The sequence below is a fragment of the Papio anubis genome, chromosome 12 (assembly GCF_008728515.1).
Source record: "Papio anubis isolate 15944 chromosome 12, Panubis1.0, whole genome shotgun sequence".
Lineage (NCBI taxonomy): Eukaryota > Metazoa > Chordata > Mammalia > Primates > Cercopithecidae > Papio > Papio anubis.
Genome location: NC_044987.1, coordinates 86,819,166 through 86,844,423, shown reverse-complemented (window position 1 = coordinate 86,844,423; position 25,258 = coordinate 86,819,166). Strand labels below are relative to the sequence as shown.

Sequence of the window (25,258 nt, the reverse complement as noted above, 5' to 3'; positions counted from 1 at the left end):
GACTGGCAAACTGGAGAAGCATGAGCAGTTCTGTGGGGCAGGACTACAGGATCTGAAAGCAAGGAGAAGAAACTGCCCATTACAGAAGCATCCAAATTATTACTTCTATGCTACCATTGCACCATTGTCACCAACCTCCTCTCCCAGTCTTCACAATCAACCCAAATACAGTCATTTTGCACAAGAAATCCAAGCACAACAAGCATAGTAAGGTTTTTTTTAAAGATTATTGAAGTTCTGGAAGCCATGAGGAAGGGTCTCACAGCATAAACATCAGCACTGCACCACTCTCTCATTCCCTTGGCCTTCCTCACCTCCTCACTGCCCATCCAACCCAGGCCCAAATATGCAGAATTTGTCTGCAGTTTTGCTATTTTCCAACAACCAGAGGTTAATAAACATCAGGCAACACCCAAAATAAGGGTGACTCCCTTAAAGGAACTTTCTTAAAATCTGGTATGAGAATCAAAGCTTTTTCCTCTGATTTTACTTCTAAAACACACTTTTAATCCTATCGCTTCCATTTTTTAAATCCTTCAATGGCTTACTCTGGCCAAAAGAATAAAATCCAAACTTTAGCAGTCTTGCACTCTCAGCCCCAATCTAAATGCTAACCCCCCTTTCCTTTTACAGCTTCCCCAGGCTCAGTTGTGTAAACTATATCCCACTGAAGCCCTCCCTCCTGTTTGTTGAACAGGGCCTATATTTTTTCCCATGGGGCTTTGTTCATTTAGTACTGTCTCTGGGATTCTTGTCCCCATTTATCCACTTGTGAAAATTCTAATCCTCCTTGTACAATGTATCCATCTTATTCAAGCAGGGTTTCTCAACCTAGGTACTACTGACATTTTACGCTGGGTAAGTCTTTGTTGTAGGGAGTTGTCTTATGCATTGAAAACTGCTTAGCAGCATCTCTGACCTCTACTCACTAGATGCCAGTACCAACGCTCACCCTCACTATCCATCTATCCATTGTCATAACCATTAAACATATCTCCAAATATTGCCAAATGTCCTGTGGGCTTGAAAATTGCCCCTGGTTGAGAAACACTGCTCTCTAATGTGTTTTCTGGTTACTTCCAGTGCGAAATCATTTCTCCCCACTCACTACTCCACCACACTTTGCAACTGTTAAAAACCCCTATAACTAAAGCAACAACAAGAGCAGCAATAAGCAGCAACAACTAAAGCAACAAAAGCAGAATAATATTTAATGCCATCTCCTTTGTTTCTGTTGGTTACTTCTATGTCTGACCCCTTCCAATGGGTTTGTGAGCTGTTTGAGAGAAGGAGGAAGTCCTGGTGCCTCTAGACCCCAGCACAGCGTCTTACCATAGTAGGTCATAGTTTGAATTGATTTGATAAAGCTGTTCTCTTCATCTATTTGTCTTCTGACTAGCCATTTGATGGCCACATCAGTTGGAAGATCGAGAAGCTAAAAATTATTGAAATGCTTTTTTGCAAGGTTTTGTTCGTATCTGGGAAGTTACAAGAAACACTAAGAACAGGGCGTGGTAGTTCATGCCTGTAATCTCAGCATTTTGGGAGGCCAAGGCAGGCAAATCACTTGAGGTCAGGAGCTTGAGACCAGCCTGGCCAACAAGGTGAAATCCCATCTCTACTAAAAATACAAAAAAAAAAAAAAAAAAAATTACCCAGGCACTGTGGCAGGTGCCTGTAATCCTAGCTACTCCGGAGGCTGAGGCAGGAGAATCACTTGAACCTGGGAGGTGGAGGTTGCCGTGAGCCGAGATTGCACCACTGCACTGCAGCCTGGGTGACAGAGCCCTATAGCCTGGGCAACAGAGACAGGAAGGATGGAAGGACGGAAGGCAGGAAGGCAGGAAGGCAGGCACGGATCTGGAGGATCTGGAGAGGGTCTTTTTGTTTGCTTGTTTAATCTTCACACTACTGAATGAATGGTTTGTAGTTGAGTAAATATTAGCTTTCAGACTCAGTTTGGGTTGAAACAGTAATGTGGCTCATTTCAATTTAGTTTGAGTCAGTTTGCAGACAATGGGCTTTTAGGTTTAAAATATAAAGTAGTGGTCCAAACCATAAAACATAGCATTTCGGTACATACAGGTAGATAACATTCCGATTGTCTCATTGGTGTAGTTTCCAATTGCTGAAATTGCCTGAAAGTTCCTCAAGGACATGAACACATCTGACATTTCTCCTCTCTCCCGTAGCACCTGCTAGTAAATGTTTTTGAATTAAGAAGTTGAAAACTTTCCAATGAAGGGAAACAATTCTATTGACCTGGAATGCTTCAGGAACTAGGTTTAAAGGTAATTTCTAGAAGTTGTGGTGTAGTATGGCAAAGCTTGCTGGAGGCTTATCCCCGTATTTATTTTGCCTTTCTTCCTTGGGGACAGAGTTGAGATTTTTGTAGCTGGGCTCTCTGTCATTCAAAATAAAAGATTTTATTTCCTAGTTCTTTTGCAGTAAGATGGAGACATGTAACTGAGTTAGGCTAAGAAGATACAGGTCAAAATATTATGTTGGACATCTGAAAAGGGTGCTTTAAAGATGCTTATTCAACTGGGAAGGGTGATTTTTACCCTTCAGCAATTCCTTATTTCTTTTTTTCTGGCATGCATCTCACATGTAATGACTGAAATTCCTGCAGCCATCTCAGATTATGAGTGAACTTGACTATGGAAGCCATGTCCTAGGATGGTGATGCAAAATGAAAAAAACTGGGATCCTGGTGATACTATGGGGCTGTCATACTTGTACCAAGTTACCTATCTGTGGATTTCCTTTACTCACTTTAAATGCACTATTATTTTGGACTTCTGTGAGGTTTTTTTTTTTTTCAAAGCAGTGTCTTGCTCTGCCACCAAAGCTGGAGTGTAGTCGTATACAACAACCTTGAACTTTTAGGCCTAAGCAATCTTCCCGCCCCAGCCTCCTAAGTAGTTAGGACTACAAGCACACATTATTATGACTAGCTATTTTTTTTTTTATTTTTTATTTTTGTAGAGACAAGGTCTTGCTATGTTGCCCAAGCTGGTCCCAAACTCCTGGCCTCAAGTGATCCCCCTACCTCAGCCTCCCAAAGTGCTGGGAATAGCCGGGCGCGGTGGCTCACACCTGTAATCCCAGCACTCTGGGAGGTCAAGGTGGGTGGGTCACTTGAGGTCAGGAGTTCGAGACCAGCCTGATCAACATGGTGAAACCCAGTCTCTACTACAAATACAAAAAATTAGCTGGGCGTTGTGGCGGGTGCCTGTTAATGCTAGCTAATGGGGAGGCTGAGGCAGAAGAATTGCTTGAACCCAGGAGGCAGAGGTTGCAGTGAGCTGAGATCATGCCAAAGTTGGGATTTTAGGCATGAGACAACATGCCCAGCCTGGATTTTTGTGTTTATATGCAGCTATACCTAATTCTAATTGATGCATATTTAATTGTAATTCAACAATTTTTTATGCCTTCTATGTGGTAGATCAATGGTTCTCAACAAAAAGTACATGTCACAAAAACCTTTATATTTTCAGAAAATACAAATGTTCATGCCATACTTGAGAGTTTTACAATCGAAATTTACATGGTGGTCCTCTGGCATGAATTGTGTGACAAATATAAATTATATTTTTCAACAAATTAGATGTTAGATGACATACATTCAGTTATATATAGTATATACTGTGTGTGTGGCAAGAGAGAGAGATTTTTATAGTATTCCCTTATATTCTTTTTTATCCTTGTAAGATTGGTAGAAATGTCCCTTTTCATTCCTGATTTTAGCAATTCCTCTTTTTTCCTGGTTAGTCTAGTTAAAGCATTGTTAATTTTGTTGATCTTTTCAAGGAACCACATTTTGGTTTCATCAGCTTTCTCAATTGTTTTTATTTATATTCTATGTTTTCCTATTCTGTATTGCTTTTATTTTATTCTAGTTCTGCCCTAACTTTTGTTGTTTCCTTTCTGCTACTTAGTTTGAGTTTAGTTTTTTCTTTGTTAAGTGTCGTAAGATAGAAATTTAGGTTGTCGATTTGATTTTTCTTTTTTTTAAATACAGGCACTTATAGCTATAAATTTCCCTCTAAGCACTGCTTTAGCTGCATCATGAATATATTTTTAAGGTCCTACAGAGAATTCTGATGTGCACACTTGGTGAGAATAAACTGTATTTCTTTGCCACTATAAGGTTTCTGTTTTTTTCAATTTTCCAGCATGACTGCTGAACTTCTTCATAGACAAAGGTTTTTTTATAAAGCAAAATACTTTGGCTTGGGTTTGGTTAGATATTGCAGAAAGACTCTTGCTTGCAGCTCAAAAATTTCTTTCATAGCCTAATATAAAAGTCAAGGATGTGTTTGCTTTACTTGATTTTCTCTAAGAAGGGAAGACTTCCTGGATTACAGGGACCCTTCTTTAAGGGCCCTTTCGGTTGGAAGTTTTACTTTCTGCCTGTATTTTTACTATGCATATTTTTGGCAGCCCTAAAACAATGTTTATGTCCATTCATCTGATAGTGAAAGCTTACTGTGCTACCTAAGTCCTTTCTCTTGGTCTGTGTACTTTCCTATGTGCCTTGCTTTTTCCACAATTTGGCAGCATTATCACTTACTCCACGTGACAAGTGACATCATTGCTATAATGAGAATTCCAAGCAGCACCACTGGATCAAAGCCCATCTGTGTGCCTGCTCCCACACTTGACAAAACAAATTCCAAATTCATTCAGCATGCCGGTGCCATTTAGTCACTGTGACATATCCTAAATTTTGGACTCTGTGCAAAAACCAATCTGTGCCCACAAAATTAATCATGGAACACATTTTATGACGTTTGACAACAACTTAAAAGGTTCTCATCTCTGGCAGTTGCCTCTGCCAATCTGCAAGTATGTGCACGACAAATCCTGAACAATACATTGGGTGGCTGAAAATACATTGTGCAGGATGCACGCCCTGAAGAGAGCCAGAGTAAGTCCAACCAATCCTGAAGTCTTTCTCAGGGACAACTAAGCCAGACTGCTGCCTTGTGAAGGAAGGATGATGGCCCCAGGTACACGCAGAAAGCCAAAGAAAAGGCAACAGCTCATGTGCCAGTAGATGCTGAGAACATTGGCACAATCAGCTGTGTTGGCAGGACCAAGAGTTTGCAATGGCTAATTTAAGCGACAAGATCCTGGCAAACCGATTTATATAGGGCAAGGGTGCGTCAGGAAGATGCCAGAAAAATACATCAATCTGTGCCTTTACATGTACTACAGAGTGATGATGAAACAAGTGACATTAAAAAAGTCAACCCTTACACTTTAATAGAATCTGCAATTCATCCTACAAGGAAAAGGAGGGTTTATGTTAGATCTCTGGAACTCACAGATGGGTTTCTATGTTCTGATCCGAGATCTGTGATAAAATTTCCCTTCAAAGGTGCTCCTGAAGAGATTTTCCCATACTGTTATGTTTAGTTAATTAGGCCAAGTGTTTTTATGTATTGTTTAAATTATTTTAAAATGCAGGCTCTTTAACATTTGACAATATCATTCACTTCAAATAAAAGAATAAATTTATTCAAAATTTTACTTTGCTGAGTACATCAGAGGAATTCTGTTAAAAAAAGAAGATTGAGACTTTAATTTTACTGTTAGAAGTCTTTACTTGAGAGTAATGTTCTACCCTGCAATGACATAACTGTTTCAAATAGCTATTTTATGTAGTAGTGCCTATTTGTGTTACAGTTCAACAGGCAATGGAATAGTAAAACACTCCACTTGGAGCATGTTGCTTCTCCATATTACTTTCCATTTTCCTAGCTTCCCTTTAGACAGCCTTCTACCCCCACTGTTCCCCACCCACTCCTTTTTTCACTTAGTACGTTGTATTTGCAATGTCTCGGGTTAAGAAAGCTTTTATACCTTGGCAGCCTACTTAGGGTTTTCATTTGTTATACAAAGACTAAATTTCCATAATTTAGCTTTCACTGGGATTTGTCTAGACCCAAACATCCTATTCCAATTTTAAAGTTCCTCTACATCTCTGAGGCAGGAAGTAATATGAGGAAGCAACAGGTGAAGAGGAGTTCTTCCACACGAAGAGCAATTCTTGATTAGAAGAATTGGTGATTTAATAACCTGGCAGAGGCATAAAAGGAAAACCAGCTTCCCCTGGTTCATGCTCCTAATGGCCTCCTTTGAGATGCAGGACAGCAATCCATATTTTCTTCTTTAAAATGAGGGAGCTGGACTCTCTAGGTCTTTCCCAATGCTAATACTCTTGAATTTTCAATTAACGAGGAACATTTTGGGATTCTCTCCTTACACAATAGTTGATTCTTTTGTTTATTTTGTATGTTAAGTACCAGTGGGCTGTTGGTTAATGTGAGGCATATTTTTCCCTCTCAGAAGTAGTTTCCAAACCTTTTTTCTTCCTTACCTATGCCTAAAATAATTGATATAAAATTTAAAATCAGCTAGAAATGCTGCCCTTTATACAAGAGCTACATATTCTTTTATAATGAAAATCATTTTCTCAATAATTTGTCTCTGCAGTTTTATAAAGAAACCGAATTTTAGCAGAAAAAGGCCCTAGAAATAATCTTTTAAATCCTGAACACAGGTCCCTGTGTCAGGCTAGCTGTATCAGAATCACTTGAGATTTTTTAAAATACAGATTCCCAGAGCCTTCTCCTAAGGATTCTGATTTGTTAAGTCCATGAAGTTCAAGGGAATCTGTATTTAAATAAATACATATTTATATTAATTACTTTATTGATATAGAGTCAAGTAATTTTTACATGCTGACCGATTTTTTTAAAGAGTTAGGGTGTTGCTGTGATGCTCAGGCTGGAGTACAGTGGCTACTTACAGGCACAATCATACAGCCTCAAACTCCTGGCCTCCATCCTCCTGCCTCAGCCTCCCAAGAACTGGGACTGCATACAGGTGGATGTCACTGCGGCTGGCTCAGACAGATCTTATTCAGTGGTCGTGCCAAATAAGGAAACAGGTCTAGAATGAGAATGTGATATTGTCAAGATCACACTATCACAAGGTGGCTTATCTATGATTAGTAACCAGCTCTCCTGACACTTAGTCCTATGCTTTTCCCATAATGTCAGGCTGCTACTCTTATGGAATTTGCAACATTTTTCCCAAATGTATATGTAATGTACTATATTAGATAGGCCAAATGCATTGCCTGCTGTACTCTAGCCCTTTCTAAGGGAAAACGTTCTGTCCCCAGACTTATCAGAGACTTGGGTGAACCATTACTTCTACTGTACCAGATAGAGTTGATTGAACCAGGGGTGAGTATCTGATCAAGGGTAGCAAATCCACAGACTACAGCACAATGAGATTCAAATACCAAATAAAGCAGATTTACAAATCTATTAAATGAAAATTGTCTAATCATTAAACACTGCTTTAAACCTAATAAGTCTGTGCTTTTCAAGCATTCAAATTGTGCTTATAATCAAGTTTTCTCATTCCCCTTCCCAAGAGCAAAGATTTCAAACTGAAAACATGAGGCCAATACAAATTAAAGATTTCAAAATAAAATACATCAAATATTATCTTTAGTATTGTGATTGCTATTTATTAATTTTCATTTTTATTAAAATGTCTTTTTAAAAATGCAAACAGCATTACAGGGTTTATACTTAAAAAAAGTAAAAGTTGCTGAATATGTTGTATGCAGCTGATCCACCTTCTACTCATTATATATTTCCTTTATTACATGGCTTTTTAGGTTTTTTTGGAGTTAATCATTGCTTTATTTCCTCCCATTTGCTTAGTTTTCTATGTGTCTATCACCACTTTATTCCCAAACTCTCCACTAAAATGCAGAAATGTGTTATCAATATGCTCACCCACATTGGTGAACTGCACATTTCTTTTTTTTCTTGGCAACACCTCACCTCCACTTCTGCCCTGCTCCAGTGTGAATGGATTGCTCTCTTTGCCAGCTGCATGTCTGCTACCCTAGGCTTCCCTTCACAGTTGTGGTGGATTAATTTTACGTGTCAACTTGACTGGGCTAAGTGATGCTCAGATAGCTGGTAAAACATTATTTCTGAGTGTGTCACGAAGTTTCTAGAGCAGATTAGCATTTTAATCAGTAAACTGAGTAAAGATCACTCTCATTAATGTGAATAGACAACATCCAATCCGCTGAGGGTCTGAATAGAGCAAAAAGACAGAGGAAGGGCATATTTGCCCTTTCTGTTTGAGCTCAGATATCCTTCTTCCGCCCTTGCGACTCCAGTGTTCCCAGTTCTCAGGCCTTCAACTCAGACTTTAGTACTTACACCAGAGGCCCCTCTGGTTCTCAGGCCTTGGTTCTTCATGCTTGGACTGGAACTAAAGCATCTTTTCTGGGTCTCCCACTTGAAGACAGCAAATTATGGGATTTCTTGGCTTCTGTAGCCTCCTGAGCCAATCCCTCATAATAAATCCTTTCCATATACCTAAATATATTCTATTGGTTCTGTTTCTGTGAGGCACCCTGATACAGTAATCATTTGAAATCACCTTGATCTCCTCTATATTTCTATATTGGATCCTCTTTTTATTGTACTACATATACCTTTATTGGCTAACTTTTTTTTTTTTTTTTTTTTTTGAGACAGATTCTTGCTTTGTTGCCCAGGCTGGAGTGCAGTGGTGCAATCTCAGCTCACTGCACCTCCCGGATTCAAGTGATTCTCCTGCCTCAGCCTCCTGAAGGGCTGGGATTACCACTCCTGGCTAATTTTTGTATTTTTAGTAGAGATGGGGTTTCACAGTGTTGGCCAGGCTGGTTTCGAACTCCTGACCTCAAGTGATCCACCTGTCTCAGCCACCCAAAGTGCTGGGATTACAGGCATAAGCCACCGCCCTTGGCCAGCTAACTTTTTTTCTTAAAGATGGAGTTTCACTCTGTCACCCAGGCTGGAGTGCAGTGGCACAATCATAGCTCACTGCAGCCTCAAACTCCTGGGCTCAAGTGATTCTCCCACCTCAGCCTCCTGAGTAGTTTGAACTACAGGTGTGAGCTACTGTACTTGGCTTGGCTCACTTCCTACTATTGATGGAGCATATTTTCTAATAGCTCTTGAGAAAGTATGTATGGAGGTTAACATTTTTTAGAACTTACATGTGTAAAATATTTTTCATTATTCCTTCACACCTGATTGATACTCTGGTTGGTGTTATGGGGTGAACTGTATCTCTTCCCCTCAAAAAAAAATTAAAGTTTGAACTCCCAGAACCTCAAAATGTTACTTTATATGGAAATGAGGTCACTGATGATGCAACTAATTTAGCATATGGTCATACTGAAATAGGAAGTTCTTATAAGATTTCCAGCTGACGACAGATACACATATTTATATTGATTTACATATGATAATAACAACAGAGATTGAAGTAATGCAGTTGCAGGCCAAGGAACACAAAAGCCTGCCAGCAAACTACCAGAAAGTGAGGAAGAGACAAGGAAGGAATCCTCTACACTTTCAGAGAGCACATGACATCTTGACTTCTGACTTCTAGCCTTCAGAAGTGTGAGACAGTGAATATCTATTGTTTTAAGTCACCCAGTTTGTTTTATCTTGTTATGGCAGCCCTAGAACCCTAATACAGTTGGGTATAGAAATCTAGTTTGCAAATATTTTTTTCTAAAAATTTAATTGCTCTCTATGTCTTAGCTTCCAGTACTGCTGAGGAGAAGTACAATCTTGTTCTGATTTCCAGTCCTTAGAATATAACTTTTTATCCTCTCTGGAAACTTCTAGGATCTTCTACCTATTCCTGGGATTCTGAAATTTTACGATGATTACATGTGTTAATCATCCACCCAGGTGCAGTGGCTCACGCCTGTAATCCCAGCACTTTGGGAAACCAAGGTGGGCGAATCACTTGAGGACAGAAGTTTGAGGCCAGCTGGCCAAACATGGTGAAATTCCGTCTCTACTAAAGATACAAAAATTAGCAGGGTGTGGTAGTAGGTGCCTGTAATCCTAGCTACTCGATGGCTGAGGCACAAGAATCACTCGAACCCAGGAGGCAGAGGCTGCAGTGAGCTGAGACTGCGTCACTGCATTCCAGCCTGGGTGACAGAGCGAGATTCCATCTGAAGAAGAAGAAAGAAGAAGAAGGAGAAGGAGAAGGAAGAAAGAAGAAGAAAGAAGAAGAAACAAATTACCAGACAGGGAAAGGAAAAGAGCCAAAAAAATCCACAATCTCAGTTCATAAGAACAGTCCTGTTCCTACCAAAGTAGAAAAACCACATAATTCACATTGGGTATGGGGTAAGGGACTTTGAAGGGTACTGTCTTAGTAGTGGTATACAATTAGCCCTACATAAATGACTGAATTAGTTCCACCTAACAACAACAACAAAAAAATCAGACCCCAAAAGAACAAAATTGTTTTTCAAGTAAGTAAATTTTACAAAGTCTACCATTTTGTTTAAAAAAAAAAAAAAAAAAAAGTGTCCAGGCATGCAAGAAGCAGGAAATTATGAACAGTAATGAAGAGAAAAATCAATCAATAGAAACTGTGCCAGAAATAATGTAGATCATAGAATTAGTAGACAAGGACATTAAAACTGTCATTATAATTGTATTCTATGTGTTTAAGAAGCTACAGAAAAGATTGAGCATGTTAAAATATAAAAGGTGTAAAACACACACCCACACCCAAATCAAACTGGTAGAAGCAACAACTACAATGTTTTATATGAAGAATGAACTGGACAGGATTTCAATATTAGATATTGAAAAAAGATTAATGAACATGAAAACCTAGCAATTATCCAAAAGGAAACATAAAGAAAACCTTGAAAAAAAGAAGAGCATCATTGAGCTGTGAGACAATGTCAGTTAGCTCAATATACATGTATACTATGTACATGCACACGACTCCAATAGTCACCAGTGGAGAGGAGCAAGAGAATGCAAAGAAAAAATATTTGAAGAAATAAGAGCAATGTTTGCATTTGTCTTGCTCTACCTGGTATTCCTATCAAGGCACCTGGTATATATTAGATGCTTAATAAACATTTCTTGAACACATTTGCAGCAGAAAAAAATGACAACAATGAGTAAGAGATAAGCACCTGAGTGTTATTGCAGGGTATTTAGGCCATCAGAGGACAAAAAAGTGGAACAATATGGAGAAAAGGCTTGGTAGAAGTGGCATGTCTTCAGCAGGGACCCATGAAATGGGTTCAACTGAGTGTCTACAAAGTTTGGAGAACAGGAGGGGATGAAGAAGGGCATTCCACACAAGAACAACATAAATGAAGATTTGGGGCCCGGCACAGTGGCCCACGCCTGTAATTCCAGCACTTTGGGAGGCCAAAGCAGGAAGACTGCTTGAGCTCAGGAGTTTGAGCCTGGGCAACATGGCAAGACCCCCCATCTCTACTAAAAATTTAAAAATTTGCCAGGCATGGTGGTGCTTGCCTGAAGTCCTCACTACTGGCAAGGCTGAGACAGGAGGCTCTCTTGAGCTGTGATCGCACCACTGCACTCCAGTCTGGACAACAGAAAGAAACTCTGTCTCTAAACAAACAAAAAGACTTGAAACCAGGAATAAATATGGTTGAAACTATCCCACCCGGACTGAAGTGGTGGTTGCACTTAGCGGTAATAAGAAATGAACTTAGCTGGATGAATTAGGGTCAGAGTATGCAAGGCTTTAGAAATAAGAAACAGGAGAGAACCATTGAAAGTTTCTGAACAGATCTTGTGATGATGAAATCAGAATTCAAGGGGAGAAAAAAGAAGCATAGTGATGGCAGATATCCGTGATGGATTTGGAGAAGAAAATACTAAAGGTGAATGGAAAGGGTGGACCAGCGGCAACCAGGTTATTAAAACAGTCGCATCATGAAGTGTTGAAATATTGGATGTAAACACACCTACCACAGTATCAGTACAGACTAAGGGCTTGGATAAATGTTAGTCAAATCCAAATACTAAAATTCTTCTTGGTTCGCGAAAATTTCAGGAGTGGCTCAAAGAATCTGTAATGCATTAAAAATACTATTTGCTTCGCAATATTTAATTTACTTAAGATTTCATAAGAATCAGCTGCTTATAAAATTGTTACTTTGTGGTGCACCAAAGCACCTTGTTCTCTCCCTCACCCAGATATGTTTCATGCTGTTTGTACTTTCCACCCTTAAACAGATTTGGAGGGAAGATTCAAGCCGTGGATTTTTAAATTTAAAGCAATGCTGTCACAAACTGAGAACTGACAACGTCATTACATATTTAATTGCCACCACATCCCAGAGTTTAAAAATTGGAAGGACCTAAGAGATAGGACCTCTCGTTGTAGAGAGGCGGAAACTGAGACTGAGAGAGGGTAAGAGAACAGTCCCAGATCACAGAGCTGCTAATGGGCAAGGTGGGACTAGAATCCAGGCTTGACTCCTCTACGCGGAGCCAAGGGTTCGAAGCGATTCGGATAAGGGAAGCCCGAGGCAGCGAACGAGAGTCATGAAAGCAGCTCTTTCCAACCCTAGGAGGCCGGGGGACCTCGCCACCGCGGAAGGAGCGGAGCCAGGCCGACCTCAAAAGCCGCAAGTCCAGGTACCCTTACCCTGATGGCCCCGGCGACACCCTCGGCCACCCTCCTGATCTCGCGATACTAGCCGGTACTCACTTTTCCGGCTTCCTCTAGGCCCCGCCCCTCCACCTCAGCCCTTCTGTCGTCATTTCCTGTGGGTCTGTGGGCTAGGGAGAAGATGGCGGCGTTAGGGGAACCCGTGCGACTGGAGAGGGGTGAGTGCAGCCGAGGCTCGGCCGAGGTTGGTGGAAGGGTTGGGAGAGTGCTGTGTCGCTGGAGGGGAGGAGGAGTGACCCAGGCTCTGAGATCCGGAGCCAGGCTATCCCTTGTGCCGGCGCCAGAGGCCACCGTTGTTCTGTGCCTGGCTTTAGTGAGGGCGCTTACGGTATTTCAACTGTTACTCTAAGCTCTCCTCTGTTCACACGGACTGTTCCGAAGCACAGCACAACTAAACACAACCTGCCCGCTTCGCAGACACACGCCGCACACGCGCTCCCTTGGTGGGCACAGCAGAAGCAGCATTCAGAGACCCATATACCCGAAAAGCAAACGTCACACACCCGGTTCACACAGACTACACTCAATGCCTGTACAACATGAGAACACACACGGTACAATTCAACAGAACCTCCCTTCCCCCTTGTTTACACACATACTCCTTCATTACTTTTTCCACAACATCGCTTGTATTTGGGTTGGGGTATTTGCTAGCTTTTGTGCCCCTCCTAGAAATGGAGAGGTTGCTTTAAAACAATCCTACTCACTTGGTCTTGGGAAGGAGGTTACGTAAGTAAGCAGAATAGTGGTAGATGCTAAAACGCTTGCAGGTGCAGTGTTTTTCATTTCTTGCAAACCCTACAATTGCAAACTGGTTGGCTGATTGCTTCCTAGAGCAGACTGCCAAGGAAAATAAAACCTCCTCTTCGGAGTGATTTTTTTTTAGAGAAGCCTGTGAAAATAACTGGCTATGCGCCTACCAGATTTCCAGCATTCCAGCGTTTCCAGTCCTTTTACAGATTTCCAGCATTCCACTCTGTCCCTAATCCTTTATTTCAAACAATTTCAAGCATGCTTTTCATGCACCAGCATTAGAAATCATTGATAGGAGTTGAGAAGTACAAATAAACATTTTGAGTACTTGTGGTTAAAGAAAAAAAAATTATAGGATGGAGACTGAAATTATATTGCACATATTAACATTTGCAGTTACAGTCTAAATACTACTATTGTTCCCTAAGAAAACACATTTTTAGAATTACTGTACTTAGAAAAACTTCTTTCCTAATGCCTTCCCACAAAGAAATGTGCACTTAATGTTGCTGATTTGCTCTTTACTGTGTTCACCATTTGGAAGTCTCACTGTAAATGAGATTCTTACCCTTAAGCCAATTAAAGCATCATTTTAGAGGACTAGCTACTCTGGGAAGACTTGCCGAGTTAGGCCTAAGTCTGTGACATCTTCCTCTTGAGCACAGTAGCACTGTGTTTTATGGATGGGAACAAATCTGTTTGGTGTTAACAGGAGTAGGTTTCTTCTTTGAAAGCTAGTTGTTAAGATTCTAACATATTGGTGGTCTTCTGTGTTTTTGTTGTTGCTGTTTGGAGACGTAGTCTTGCTTTGTCGCCCAGGCTGGAGTGCAGTGGTGCGATCTCGGCTTACTGCAACCTCCGCCTCCCGTGATCAAGCAATTATCCTGCCTCAGTCTCCCGAGTAGCTGGGACTACAGGCGCACACCACCACGCCCGGCTATTTTTTGTATTTTAGTAGAGACGGGGTTTCACCGTGTTGCCCAGGCTGGTCTCGAACTCCTGAGCTCAGGCAGTTCGCCCGCCTCGGCCTCCCAAAGTGCTAGGATTATAGGCGTGAGCCACAGCGCCCGACCGGTCTTTGTATTTTTAAATGCAACACAAAATGTGGAACTTCTGTGGCATTTAGTTTTGATAGTCATGGCTTTGTTTTTTGCTGTTAACAGACTTCTTTTCCATTCTTCAGTAGAAGGCTCAGCCCCTTAGGATGAATTACAGTTAGCCCTCCATATGCATGGGTTCCACATTTCAGCCAACTGCAGATTGAAAATACTCAGAGAAAAAAATCGTGTCTGTATAGAACATGTACATTTTTTTCTTGTCCTTATTCCCTAAACAATGTGATATAACAACTATTTACATAGCATCAGATATTGTAAGTAATCTAGAGATTATTTAAAGTATGGAGGGGGGATATGCATAAGGTTATATGCAAATACTACATCATTTTATATCGGAGACTTGAACATCTGCAGATCTTGGTATCTGTGGTATCTGAAGAAGGTCCTGATGAATTCCCCACAGTTACTGAGACAGCTGTACTAGTCGTTGCCATTTAGCAGGGTAAGAAAGTCAGATTACATCACCTCTGATTCTTGTTTACAATTCTAACAGACTCTATTAACAAACACTCCCAACAATCTTACAGCAGAAAATCCTACAGTACAATTACAATACAGTACCTGATCACATATGATTTAGAGTGCCTTCTAAATCATCAAACTATGATCTAATGAAACACAAATTTGAGCACATGTTAGCTACATTTTAGATTTAGTCAAAAGCATTTTATTTTTTTCCCGTTTTTTTTTCTTCATTGGAAATTTTTATATGACTTACATATTATAACTTTATAAATCAAAATAATTGATGAACCAACAGTCCCCATTTATCAGTCATTCTGGTGATGGGAAATCAGAATGGTGAAGGTCTATTTGTTTCCATTGCATTTGATTAACTTTTTAAGTTTAAGCTTTCTTTACCACAAATTTAAAAATTTGTTTTCTGGCCAGGCGCAGTGGCTCATGCCTGTAATCCCAGCAGTTTGGGAGGCCGAGGCGAGCAGATCAGTTGAGGTCAGGAGTTTGAGACTAGCCTGGCCAACATGGTGAAACCCTGTCTCTACTGAAAATACAAAAATTAAGTGGGCGTGGTGGCAGGTACCTGTAGTCCCAGCTACTCGGGAGACTGAGGCACAAGAATCACTTGAACCCTGGAGGCGGAGGTAGCAGTGAGCCAAGATCATACCACTGCACTCCAGCCTCAGCAATAGAGGGAGACTCCGTCTCAAATAAATAAATAAATAAATTATCTTTCAGCCGGGCTTGATGGCTCACTCCTGTAATCCCAGCACTTCAGGAGGCCAAGGTGGGTGGATCATGAGGTCTGGAGTTCCAGACCAGCCTGACCAACAGGGTGAAACCCCGTCTCTACTAAAAATACAAAAATTAGCCGAGCGTGGTGGTGGACCCCTGTAATCCCAGCTACTCAGGAGGCTGAGGCAAGAGACTCTCTTGAACCTGGGAGGCAGAGGTTGCAGTGAGTGAAGATTGCGCGACTGCACTCCAGCCTGGGTGACAGAGTGAGACTCCCTCTCAAATAAATAAATATCTTTCTTTACTGCATTTATTCATAGTTTTCTATCTGCAAACACGAAGAAGGCCATACTATATAAAGAAAAATTTCTAGTCCTTGAGTATAACATGAAATCAGAAACATCTTCTACTTAAGTCAAAAGGAAGCAAAGCAGTAATGGAATACTGGGCACTATAGTACCTGGGGTACAGAAACTGTACAAAAACAGTTTTTGGAAAAAAAAAAAGTAGAGATAGTTAACAGTATTATAGCTGACCTCCTGAATCTTCTAAAAATGTCTCAATTCATAACATTTATCCTCGCACTTCTCAATGGGAATCCCCTAACATGCTTCATACATTTCTATAAATGTATACAACCTCTTAGGGTTTTTTTGGTTTGGTTGGCATTTATTTTTTTTTGGAGATGGAGTTTCACTCTTTTCACCCAGACTGGAGTGCAGTGGCACAATCTCAGCTCACTGCAACCTCTGCCTCCCGGGATCAAGCGCTTTCTCCTGCCTCGGTCTCCCAAGTAGCTGGGATTACAGGCACCTGCCACCATGCTTGGCTAATTTTTGTTTTTTTTGGGTTTTTTTTTTGTTTTTTATTAGAGATGGGGTTTCACCATGTTGGCCAGGCTGGTCTTGAACTCCTGACCTCAGGTGATCCACCCACCTCGGCTTCCCAAAGTGCTGGGATTACAAGCATAAGCCACTATGCCCAGCCAGTATTTCTTATGATTAATTGGTACCAGTGTAACATAACATTTTTGCTTGCTGAGCCCTTTTTTATGTATTGTGTGGTTCAGTCGTTAACTGAACTCATAACTCTTCCTCGTAACCCTTATATGGAAGGTACTGTTATTTCCATTTTACAGTGAAAGAAACTGAGACATAAGGAAGTCATGTAACTTGCCCAAGGTCACACAGGTGGTATTGAGACCAGATCGACAAAGCTAATTGTTTTTATTTTTCTCTTTCATAAACATAAGTGTTTAAGCTTGTTTGAATTAACAATGTTAATTAAGGTGAAAAAAAATCAGTTTAGTTCATTTGTACTGCTTGTTTTTGCATTTTTACGGTTGTTTTAAATGTGTCCCTGCCACTCACTGCATCTGCTCTTTAATGGTTATCTACCTGTGTATCATGTTTCTTTCAAGAAATGATCAGTGATTTTACTAGCTTATAGTGCCTTGTACTGTTCAGTGCTTTGGTTACTAATAATGATAATTTGGTAAATTTTTGTTGACTGGTTTCTGACAATATTGCTAGCTTTTCTGAAGCAGTACAATGTTCATGTAATGGTCACATTTGAGTCGCAGTCCTTTCTGATGACATTTGGTATTTTGTGTTCAATTTGCCTGTGTTTCTCCAAGGTCTTACTTTATGCTTCTGTAATCTCAGTAGTTTTTCCTATCTACTGTAAAATTTAGTGTTCTTACATTTTACATTCTCACCCTTCATGTGTGTACACACGCACAGTCTCCTCCCCACCAAACACATGTGCAAATTTAATGCTTTTTTCCCCACTATTGTCTGTATATTATTAGCCGTTGAAGAATGAATCCTAAGTGCTACACTGTTACATAGGCATTGAGAAAACCCTTCGAGAAAATTATCTGTGTGTGTGTTTAACTCTAGATATTTGTAGAGCAATTGAATTATTGGAAAAACTACAAAGGAGTGGAGAAGTACCACCACAGAAACTTCAGGCTTTGCAAAGAGTCCTTCAAAGTGAGTTCTGCAATGCTGTGAGAGAGGTGAGTAAACATCTTTAAAATTTACTAAAAATTTGAGTTAATTAGGTCAGATAATACTCTAAATTTGCGTTCAAAATTTCTTAAGAAAAACTTCAGAAAACGTTAAAACCAATCCCTTTCATTTTTGGAATTTCTGATAGAAAAAACATTTTATAAAGATGCATAACTTTGCCTGAAATTTTAACTTCACAGAGAACTCAAGCGTGGTATATTCTGAGATATAACTTTGGCTTTTACAGGTATATGAACATGTCTATGAGACTGTGGACATCAGTAGCAGTCCCGAAGTGAGAGCAAACGCTACTGCAAAGGTAAATTTTTTTGTTTACCAAAAGTGAGAATTCTTCATAAATTAGAAGTTTAAAATATGCAATTATTAAATTCGTAATAAACTTACTTTGAAGACTAACATGTATCTTTCAAGCTACACCAAATTTCTCAAGTACTAAGAAGACATTTGTTTCTACTGGCTTTACATAAATGGTCCATGATAAATAGCTTTACATAAGCTATGTTACGCAGTTTAGATAATGCAATAGAAATGTACTTGCATACAATATCGTGCAATATATAATTGTGTTGTATATGTTACATATATGATACTATATAATATTCATTATACAAAATCTAATCATAATTTTAAGATATGAATTACTATCCTCGTCTTATTGATGAGGAAGCGTGAGGTTATTTGCCCCAAACCACACAAATAGCATATGATAGAGCTGTGGTACTACCCTGAGCTGATTTGTGCTTTCTTCTTTACATTATCTGCATTTCTGTGCCATTGTTTTCCGCAAATAATTTAGGTATTGACCTCACTATTCATGATAGGTGGTTTGAACAGGATAATACCAGCAGTCGGTGACTTAAATTAATCATCAGCAGATAATTTTTTATGGATAGTTACTGGCTCTCAGAAGGAAATGGTGGATTCTTTGTTGAATACAAATGCTTAAACACGTGGATGTAGTTTGTCAGTGTAGAAAAGACCAGAGAAACATGGTTTTAATTGCTGAGTTGTGTGACTTTGATAGCCTACTGAATTTCTGAGCCTTAGATAACGGGTATTCAGTAAATCTTCATTTCTTCAAAGATAACGAGTGTTCAGTAAATCTTGATTTCTTTGAAGATAACAGGTATTCAGTAAATCTTGATTTCTTTCTTCCTCCCCATTTTTGTGATCCATCACAAAAAAAAAGGTACTAGACAATTACCCTTAAAAGCAAAGTGAAACAAAATCTCAACTTTATAATTAGTTTGGATTAGTCTAAATTTGAGCTTTAAATAAGATATGGCTCTGTTTCATCTTCTATGGGGATTTTTAGTTGTGACTAGTTAACTAAAGCAACAAAAACATTCAGATTGGCTATATGTACCTCTCTTTTTCTCATTATTGAGTTATTTCTTGATATCTTAGATATTTAGTATATGGTACAAATAGTGTAGAAGCCAAAATGATTACATATAGGGACAACTCCATGTTGATTATATAGGTAGGTTGTGTCCTGCACAGAGGCTCCTGAAGGAGTTGGGCAATCCCGATCTAAAGCTCAGGGCTGCTGGCATGGTGGGGGAGGGGTTTTCCTCCTTACCATGTATAATGTGCATCTGCCCAGCAAGTCTGCTTGCCAAGCCCTGTGCATATGGGACTGCACCAAAGACTGAGACTGGGTGCTGGATGGGCTAGGAATGACCTGAAAAATCATAACATTTCCTGTGTAACTCAGAATTATTCATTTGTCATCTCTAAAATACCTTCTGTTTAGCTTACCTTCTCAGAGTCACCAGTGAATTTGTGAGTATTCAAATGTCAAAAATACGTGCTCAAAAGTAGTTTTTAAAAAGAGGCCAGGTGCGGTGGCTCACGCCTGTAATCCCAGCACTTGGGAGGCCAAGGTGGGCAGATCACGAGGTCAGGAGATCAAGACCATCCTGGCTAACACGGTGAAACCCTGTCTCTACTGAAAATACAAAAAATTAGCCGGGCGTGGTGGCAGGTGCCTGTAATCTCAGCTAAAGAGACATAAGAACCAAAGTAAATAAAAGTCATACTTTTAATACGTAAAACTTGCTTTCAGGCTACTGTTGCTGCATTTGCTGCCAGTGAAGGACATTCTCATCCTCGAGTTGTTGAGCTACCAAAAACAGAAGAGGGCCTTGGATTCAATATTATGGGAGGCAAAGAACAAAATTCTCCAATCTATATATCTCGAATAATTCCAGGTGGAATTGCTGATAGACATGGGGGCCTCAAACGTGGAGATCAACTCCTCTCTGTTAATGGCGTGGTAAGGATGAATTTTATTTCTATTTGTAGTGATCTGTTGTGACCACCTGGGGGCGTATTTGAGTTGTAGGAGAAACCTAAGAAACTTGTGGTTTATAAATGCCTTGAGGGAATCCTAGGCAGTACTATTAATACAGTGATCCTTTTTTTTTTAAGCACTGTAAGTGTATTTTGCAGTGTAAATTAGCAGTGCTTAGTGTATGTAATTTTTATGACATAAGCTCTTTATTAAAGGCAATACATTAAATCAGAAGTCTACCCTAATTTTACTCTTACGGCAATTGCTTGATCTACTGACATAATAAGGCATATAGATTGATATGTTAATTATTTGGAACTTAAAAGCCAGTTTTTAGATTATAAACAGAATATATGTAAGAGAGGATTTCATATAGATTAAAATGGTAAGGCAGGATTATTTCTTAGTTTTATAATGTTGGAATAATATAACATTAAAACTTTCTTCCTTATATATATTTTAATAATTTTTGCATTTTGAGTTACTTTCAAAACTTAGTGTATGGTTGTTTGTTTGTTTTTCCCCTAGAGTGTTGAAGGAGAACATCATGAAAAAGCTGTAGAACTGCTGAAAGCTGCACAAGGAAAGGTTAAATTAGTGGTGCGATATACACCCAAAGTCTTAGAAGAAATGGAGTCGCGCTTTGAAAAAATGAGATCAGCAAAACGCAGGCAACAGACCTAATACATTTCAAAACTTGATATTTCATTTTGCATTTTAGCTAGAGAAGTTTTCCTTGTGACTTACTAATGGCTGCAATGCCAATGATTGTAAGAAAACAAACAAATTTATCATGAAATTCTCCTTGCCATTTTATAAATGCCTATTTTAACATCATTTATGGTTCTAGAGATGCATACACTTTTTTCTGACAAGAAAAAGTAAAAGGTGATGAGGGCAATTCTGTCCTACTGTTTTTACAGGCCTTTTTCAAATGCAGATTTTGTCATAAAGTTGTTATAGATTTTTTAAAATGCTTTTTTAATATTAAAATGTACTTTTACATTCTTAATCTTTTTTTAGAAAGGAAAAGTTTTCTTCATTTGGCTGCTGATTTAAAAGTAAAGTTCTCCAATTCTTTTTTTGCTTACTCTGTTTTTTTTAACCTGTGAAATTTCTTTACAGTTTTCCAAGAAGTTAAACATAACAGTCTCACCTAAGCAGTTCATTACACCGTCAATGTTAACATCATTGCTGCATTTTGTACTTTGAACACACACACAATATATATAAAACCAGTGGTAAATCATGACTCAGCCCAGTGCAAGTTTTTTCACTTTTACTTAAGCATAATATATAATGGATATTCATTTATATTGATTTTTAAAAGTAAGTTTTTAAACACTGAAACAATCATTGCTAAAGGATGTATTCTTAATATTTGAACATTGAAGCAAGAGGATGTAATCGATAGCATTACTTATTACATCCCTATTTATATTCAACAATACATCAAATTATAAATGCAAAACAGGTTCAGATTTCATCTTTTGCAATTTATTTTAAATACTATTCATTTTTATTTAAATGCACAGTATTTCCCCTATATTTTGGTCCTTCCATTCCTAGAGAGAAACCAGTTATTTTGTGGTGGGAAGTAGCTGAAGCAAAAAAGGAAAAGTAATACCGTTAACCTCACTAGCTTCGAGAGTAGACATTCTTACTAGCTCAATTTAAATAATTGATTTTAGGAAGAAAAGAGGATATATTTAAGATACATAGAAATTATGATGTGATGTTTTCATGAGAATCTGTAGATTCCATCAAAATAAGTAGGAACTCATACTAAAATTGTTGGATTTAGAGATGCACCTTTTGTTTATGATTCAAATATGGGAATTTGAGAAATATTTCATTTGTCCACTGGATGTCACTATTTCACTAAAAGGCAGCTATTAGTGTGTGACTGTGACTGAGGTCTTAAAGACTGAGAGTTGAGGTTCATTTTCTCTCACAACTTACAGGAACATGTGTACTTTAAGAAAAACTTAAGTGACAAATGTTAGAAGATGATGGATTGAAAAATATAAGTAATTTGGCATCGTTATTGACCTTGTATAAAAGAGTGGGCATTTTGTAACATTCCTTCAGGAAGAATAGTATGCTTTTATCTGCATGTTTGTGATCTCTGTGAGTGAGTCTCAGATGATTATTCCAGTTTTCAATGATTTTTCAAAACAAAAGTCAATCGGCATTGTTATTTATCATTTAGGTATTGAACACTGGATTGCATGGTTGAATGTGTCTTTAATCCACTGCAAAATGTGCTTGTTATTGATAGGATCATGTTGTTAAATTGTATATTTTCAAAATTAATTGATGTTTTAAAAATGTTGAGACCAAAGTAGTATAGAAGTATGGACTTAATTTAATTGTAAAATTATTAGAGGTATTTGTTGTAGAGCTTTATATATTAAAGAGAGGTATTGGTGCATATAAAAACAGTAATATTATTGTTATGCTTGTATTCTTGCATTTCAGGTTAAGTAAACCCTGAAGAAATCTTATTTTAGTATAGCTACAGCTGCAATAGCTTTTACGGATGTATCAACGTTTCATTATAAATTATAGTTTCCTGGGTCTGTGTCTCAGCTGTTTAAGAACTTTCGGCCAAGTTAAATCTTTTTTGGTGTTGAAACTTTTAGTAAGTTGAGTAAGCTATTTTTTTTTCCCTACGGTAATCCCAATCTGTTCTTTGTGTGGGTTGACACCTATTTATAATTCCTAAAATAAGGGTAGCTCAAAGGAGCCAAATATAGTAGTTTAGCTTGCTACTGTTGAGCATGAATAGCAGTAGTTGTTTTCATTAATGCAGTTTTCATAATGTATCCCAGAATTTTAAATCTTGACCATAGAAAAATACAGTCATTCATTGCCAGAGATGTACAGTGGTGGTTTAGTGCACTGAGGAAATGATGGGAATTTTTATCTTAGAAATGGATGATTCATGAATAAAACTAGGTACATAGTATATGATAGATGTTTGTCAATTACAAATATAAATTATCACCCCCATTTCCATTTATTTTCTTGATATATCAAAATGTGTTGACTTAGTGATTCTCAATCTTAGCTACATATTAGAAAGCCCAGCAGAGCTTTAAAAAATTGATACCTGGGTCCTATTCCGTAACAACTACATCAAAACCACTTTTTTTTTTTTTTTTTAAGCTTTCCAAGTGGTTCTAAAGGACACCTAGGGTTGAGAACCCATTATAAAATGATCTGATTACACTGGACACTGTCAGGAAGTATCAGAATAGAACAGTTTAATTTGCAGCTACTTAATGATTAATTATATTTCTTAGTTTTTTGTTTTTTGTTTTTTTAAAGAGACAGGATCTTGCTTTGTCTCCCAGGCTGGAACACAGTGGTATGATCATAGTTCACTGCAGCCTGAAACTCTTTGGCTTCCACCTCAGCCTTCCAAAGCATTAGGATTATAGGCCTGAGCCACTGCACCTGGCCAAGTAATTTCTTTAGGAATAAAAGGTACTTGGCATTTCTTATTTGGGAAGTAATTACAGTCTTATCTTTTTTTTTTCTTCTTTTTTTTTTTTAAATAAAATCTACCAGTAGTTTAAATGTGAGCTTTTTATGTCTGTCATCAATCTGCCCCCTTTGCCTTTAAAACTTACAAGAATACGTGTCTGTTACTTGAGAAAGCATGTTTAAAAATTGCAGATGAGCAGTATTGTCGTTAATTTATGTGCTATCTTAATGTGAGCACTTGATTTGTTAGTGTAGTAGTAGATTATAACAGCCTAGTTCTTTAGGATTTGATGATTCAAACATGTTTTTGGTTTTTTTGTTTCTTTTGTTTTTTTTTTTTTGAGACGGAGTCTTGTTCTGTTGCCCAGGCTGGCATGCAGTGGTGCAATCTCAGCTCACTTCAACCTCCGCCGCCTCAAGGCAGTTCAAGCGATTCTCCTGCCTCAGCCTCCCAAGTAGCTGGGACTACAGGCGTGTGCCACCACGCCCAGCTAATTTTTTTGTATTTTTAGTAGAGACGGGGTTTCACCATGTTAGCCAGGAAGGTCTCAATCTCCTGACCTCATGATTCACCCCCCGCGGCCTCCCAAAGTGCTGGAATTACTGGCATGAGCCACCATGCCCAGCCTCAAATATGTTTTTAAAAAATATCATTGTCCTCCTCCTCTAAGATTTTTAAAGTTCTTTTGCTCAAGTACTTAAGTAGTTTGGCTCAAGTACTTTGTTTACAATTAAAATGGATATTATAGCATTTAATAGAAGAAATGGTTATGGCTTATCCAAAAAGAATGTCAGCATGACGACTTTAAAAACTACATGTTTGTGAATATTTTATAATGTGGAATGATCATTGAAATATCAAGGATTCTAGTAATTGTATTTCCTGAATAAATGTATGTTTATGAATTTTCTAACCTACATTTTGTTGTGTCCTCTGCCAACAATCTGGTTTTATAATTGTTGTCTAAAGTTTGCTGGTAGTGTTTCTTCAAAGGTTATTCCAGTTATGGTTAAGTAGTGGGAAAAATTACTTACTAATTTTCAAGAACTTTGAGACTAATTTGTATTGACTCGGTTTTTAAAAATACTGGCAAATACTATGCTTCTACTTTTAAAATTTGTGGTAATACCCAGAATGGATGTAAAATGGCACTTTTTCAATAGATTAATTCATTTATCAATTTAATTCTGATTTTAAGGCATATTTAAAATAAATTTGTATGAGTTATGTCCTCGTTCTTTGGAATTGAAAAAAGTTGATATAACTACACAATAGATAATTTTTGGGAAAGCTATGTATAAAAAAGCATAATTCATGGTGGCTGCCGAAATGAAACTTTGAATTTCTATATTTTGGTTTGTCTTTCATAAAATTAAAAAAAAAAAAAACATTTTCTTGTGTTATTTCGAGAGTGGCAATATGACATGTGATTGAGAGCACAGATTCTGAAGCCAGACAACTCTGGTTTCAATCCCAGTTCCACCATTACCGTGTGTCACCTTAAAACAAATTGCTTGATTTCTTTGTGCCTTAGTTCCCTCACCTGTCATTGGTAATAAAAATACCTGTAAGTGTCATGCCATTTTCTGTAAGGCCCTTAAAAAGGTGCCTGGCATAGTAAATACTGTTTGTGTTTGCTTTTGTTCATGTAAAATAGCTTCAGAACCTTATGAGCTAAAGGAAATAATTCTGGTCAAAAAATTAAAATTAGCAAGTTTTTATTTTTGATGTTTAGAAAACAGCCTTTATGCTTAAAAACTTTAGAAGAATAAGATTCATAAGAAATTATCAAATT

General features: G+C 38.3%; 1 protein-coding gene across 1 annotated transcript; it reads left to right on the top strand.

The window, feature by feature from the left end:
* Window positions 1-12,629: 12,629 nt before the first annotated feature.
* On the top strand, window positions 12,630-24,851 carry LIN7C (lin-7 homolog C, crumbs cell polarity complex component). The gene is made up of 5 exons (XM_003910104.4): window positions 12,630-12,734; window positions 17,543-17,661; window positions 17,901-17,972; window positions 19,743-19,952; window positions 20,499-24,851. The coding sequence occupies exons 1-5, from the start codon at window positions 12,698-12,700 to the stop codon at window positions 20,652-20,654; spliced, it is 594 nt and encodes a 197-aa protein (XP_003910153.1). The 5' UTR covers window positions 12,630-12,697; the 3' UTR covers window positions 20,655-24,851.
* Window positions 24,852-25,258: the final 407 nt, after the last annotated feature.

What these genes read in the sequence shown, in the direction of transcription:
- LIN7C (XM_003910104.4), top strand. Translation starts at nt 12,698, where the DNA reads ATGGCGGCGTTAGGGGAACCCGTGCGACTGGAGAGGG. An exon ending in ACCCGTGCGACTGGAGAGGG is followed by an intron (nt 12,735 to 17,542) that starts GTGAGTGCAGCC and finishes GTTTAACTCTAG; the next exon opens with ATATTTGTAGAGCAATTGAA. An exon ending in GAGCAAACGCTACTGCAAAG is followed by an intron (nt 17,973 to 19,742) that starts GTAAATTTTTTT and finishes ACTTGCTTTCAG; the next exon opens with GCTACTGTTGCTGCATTTGC.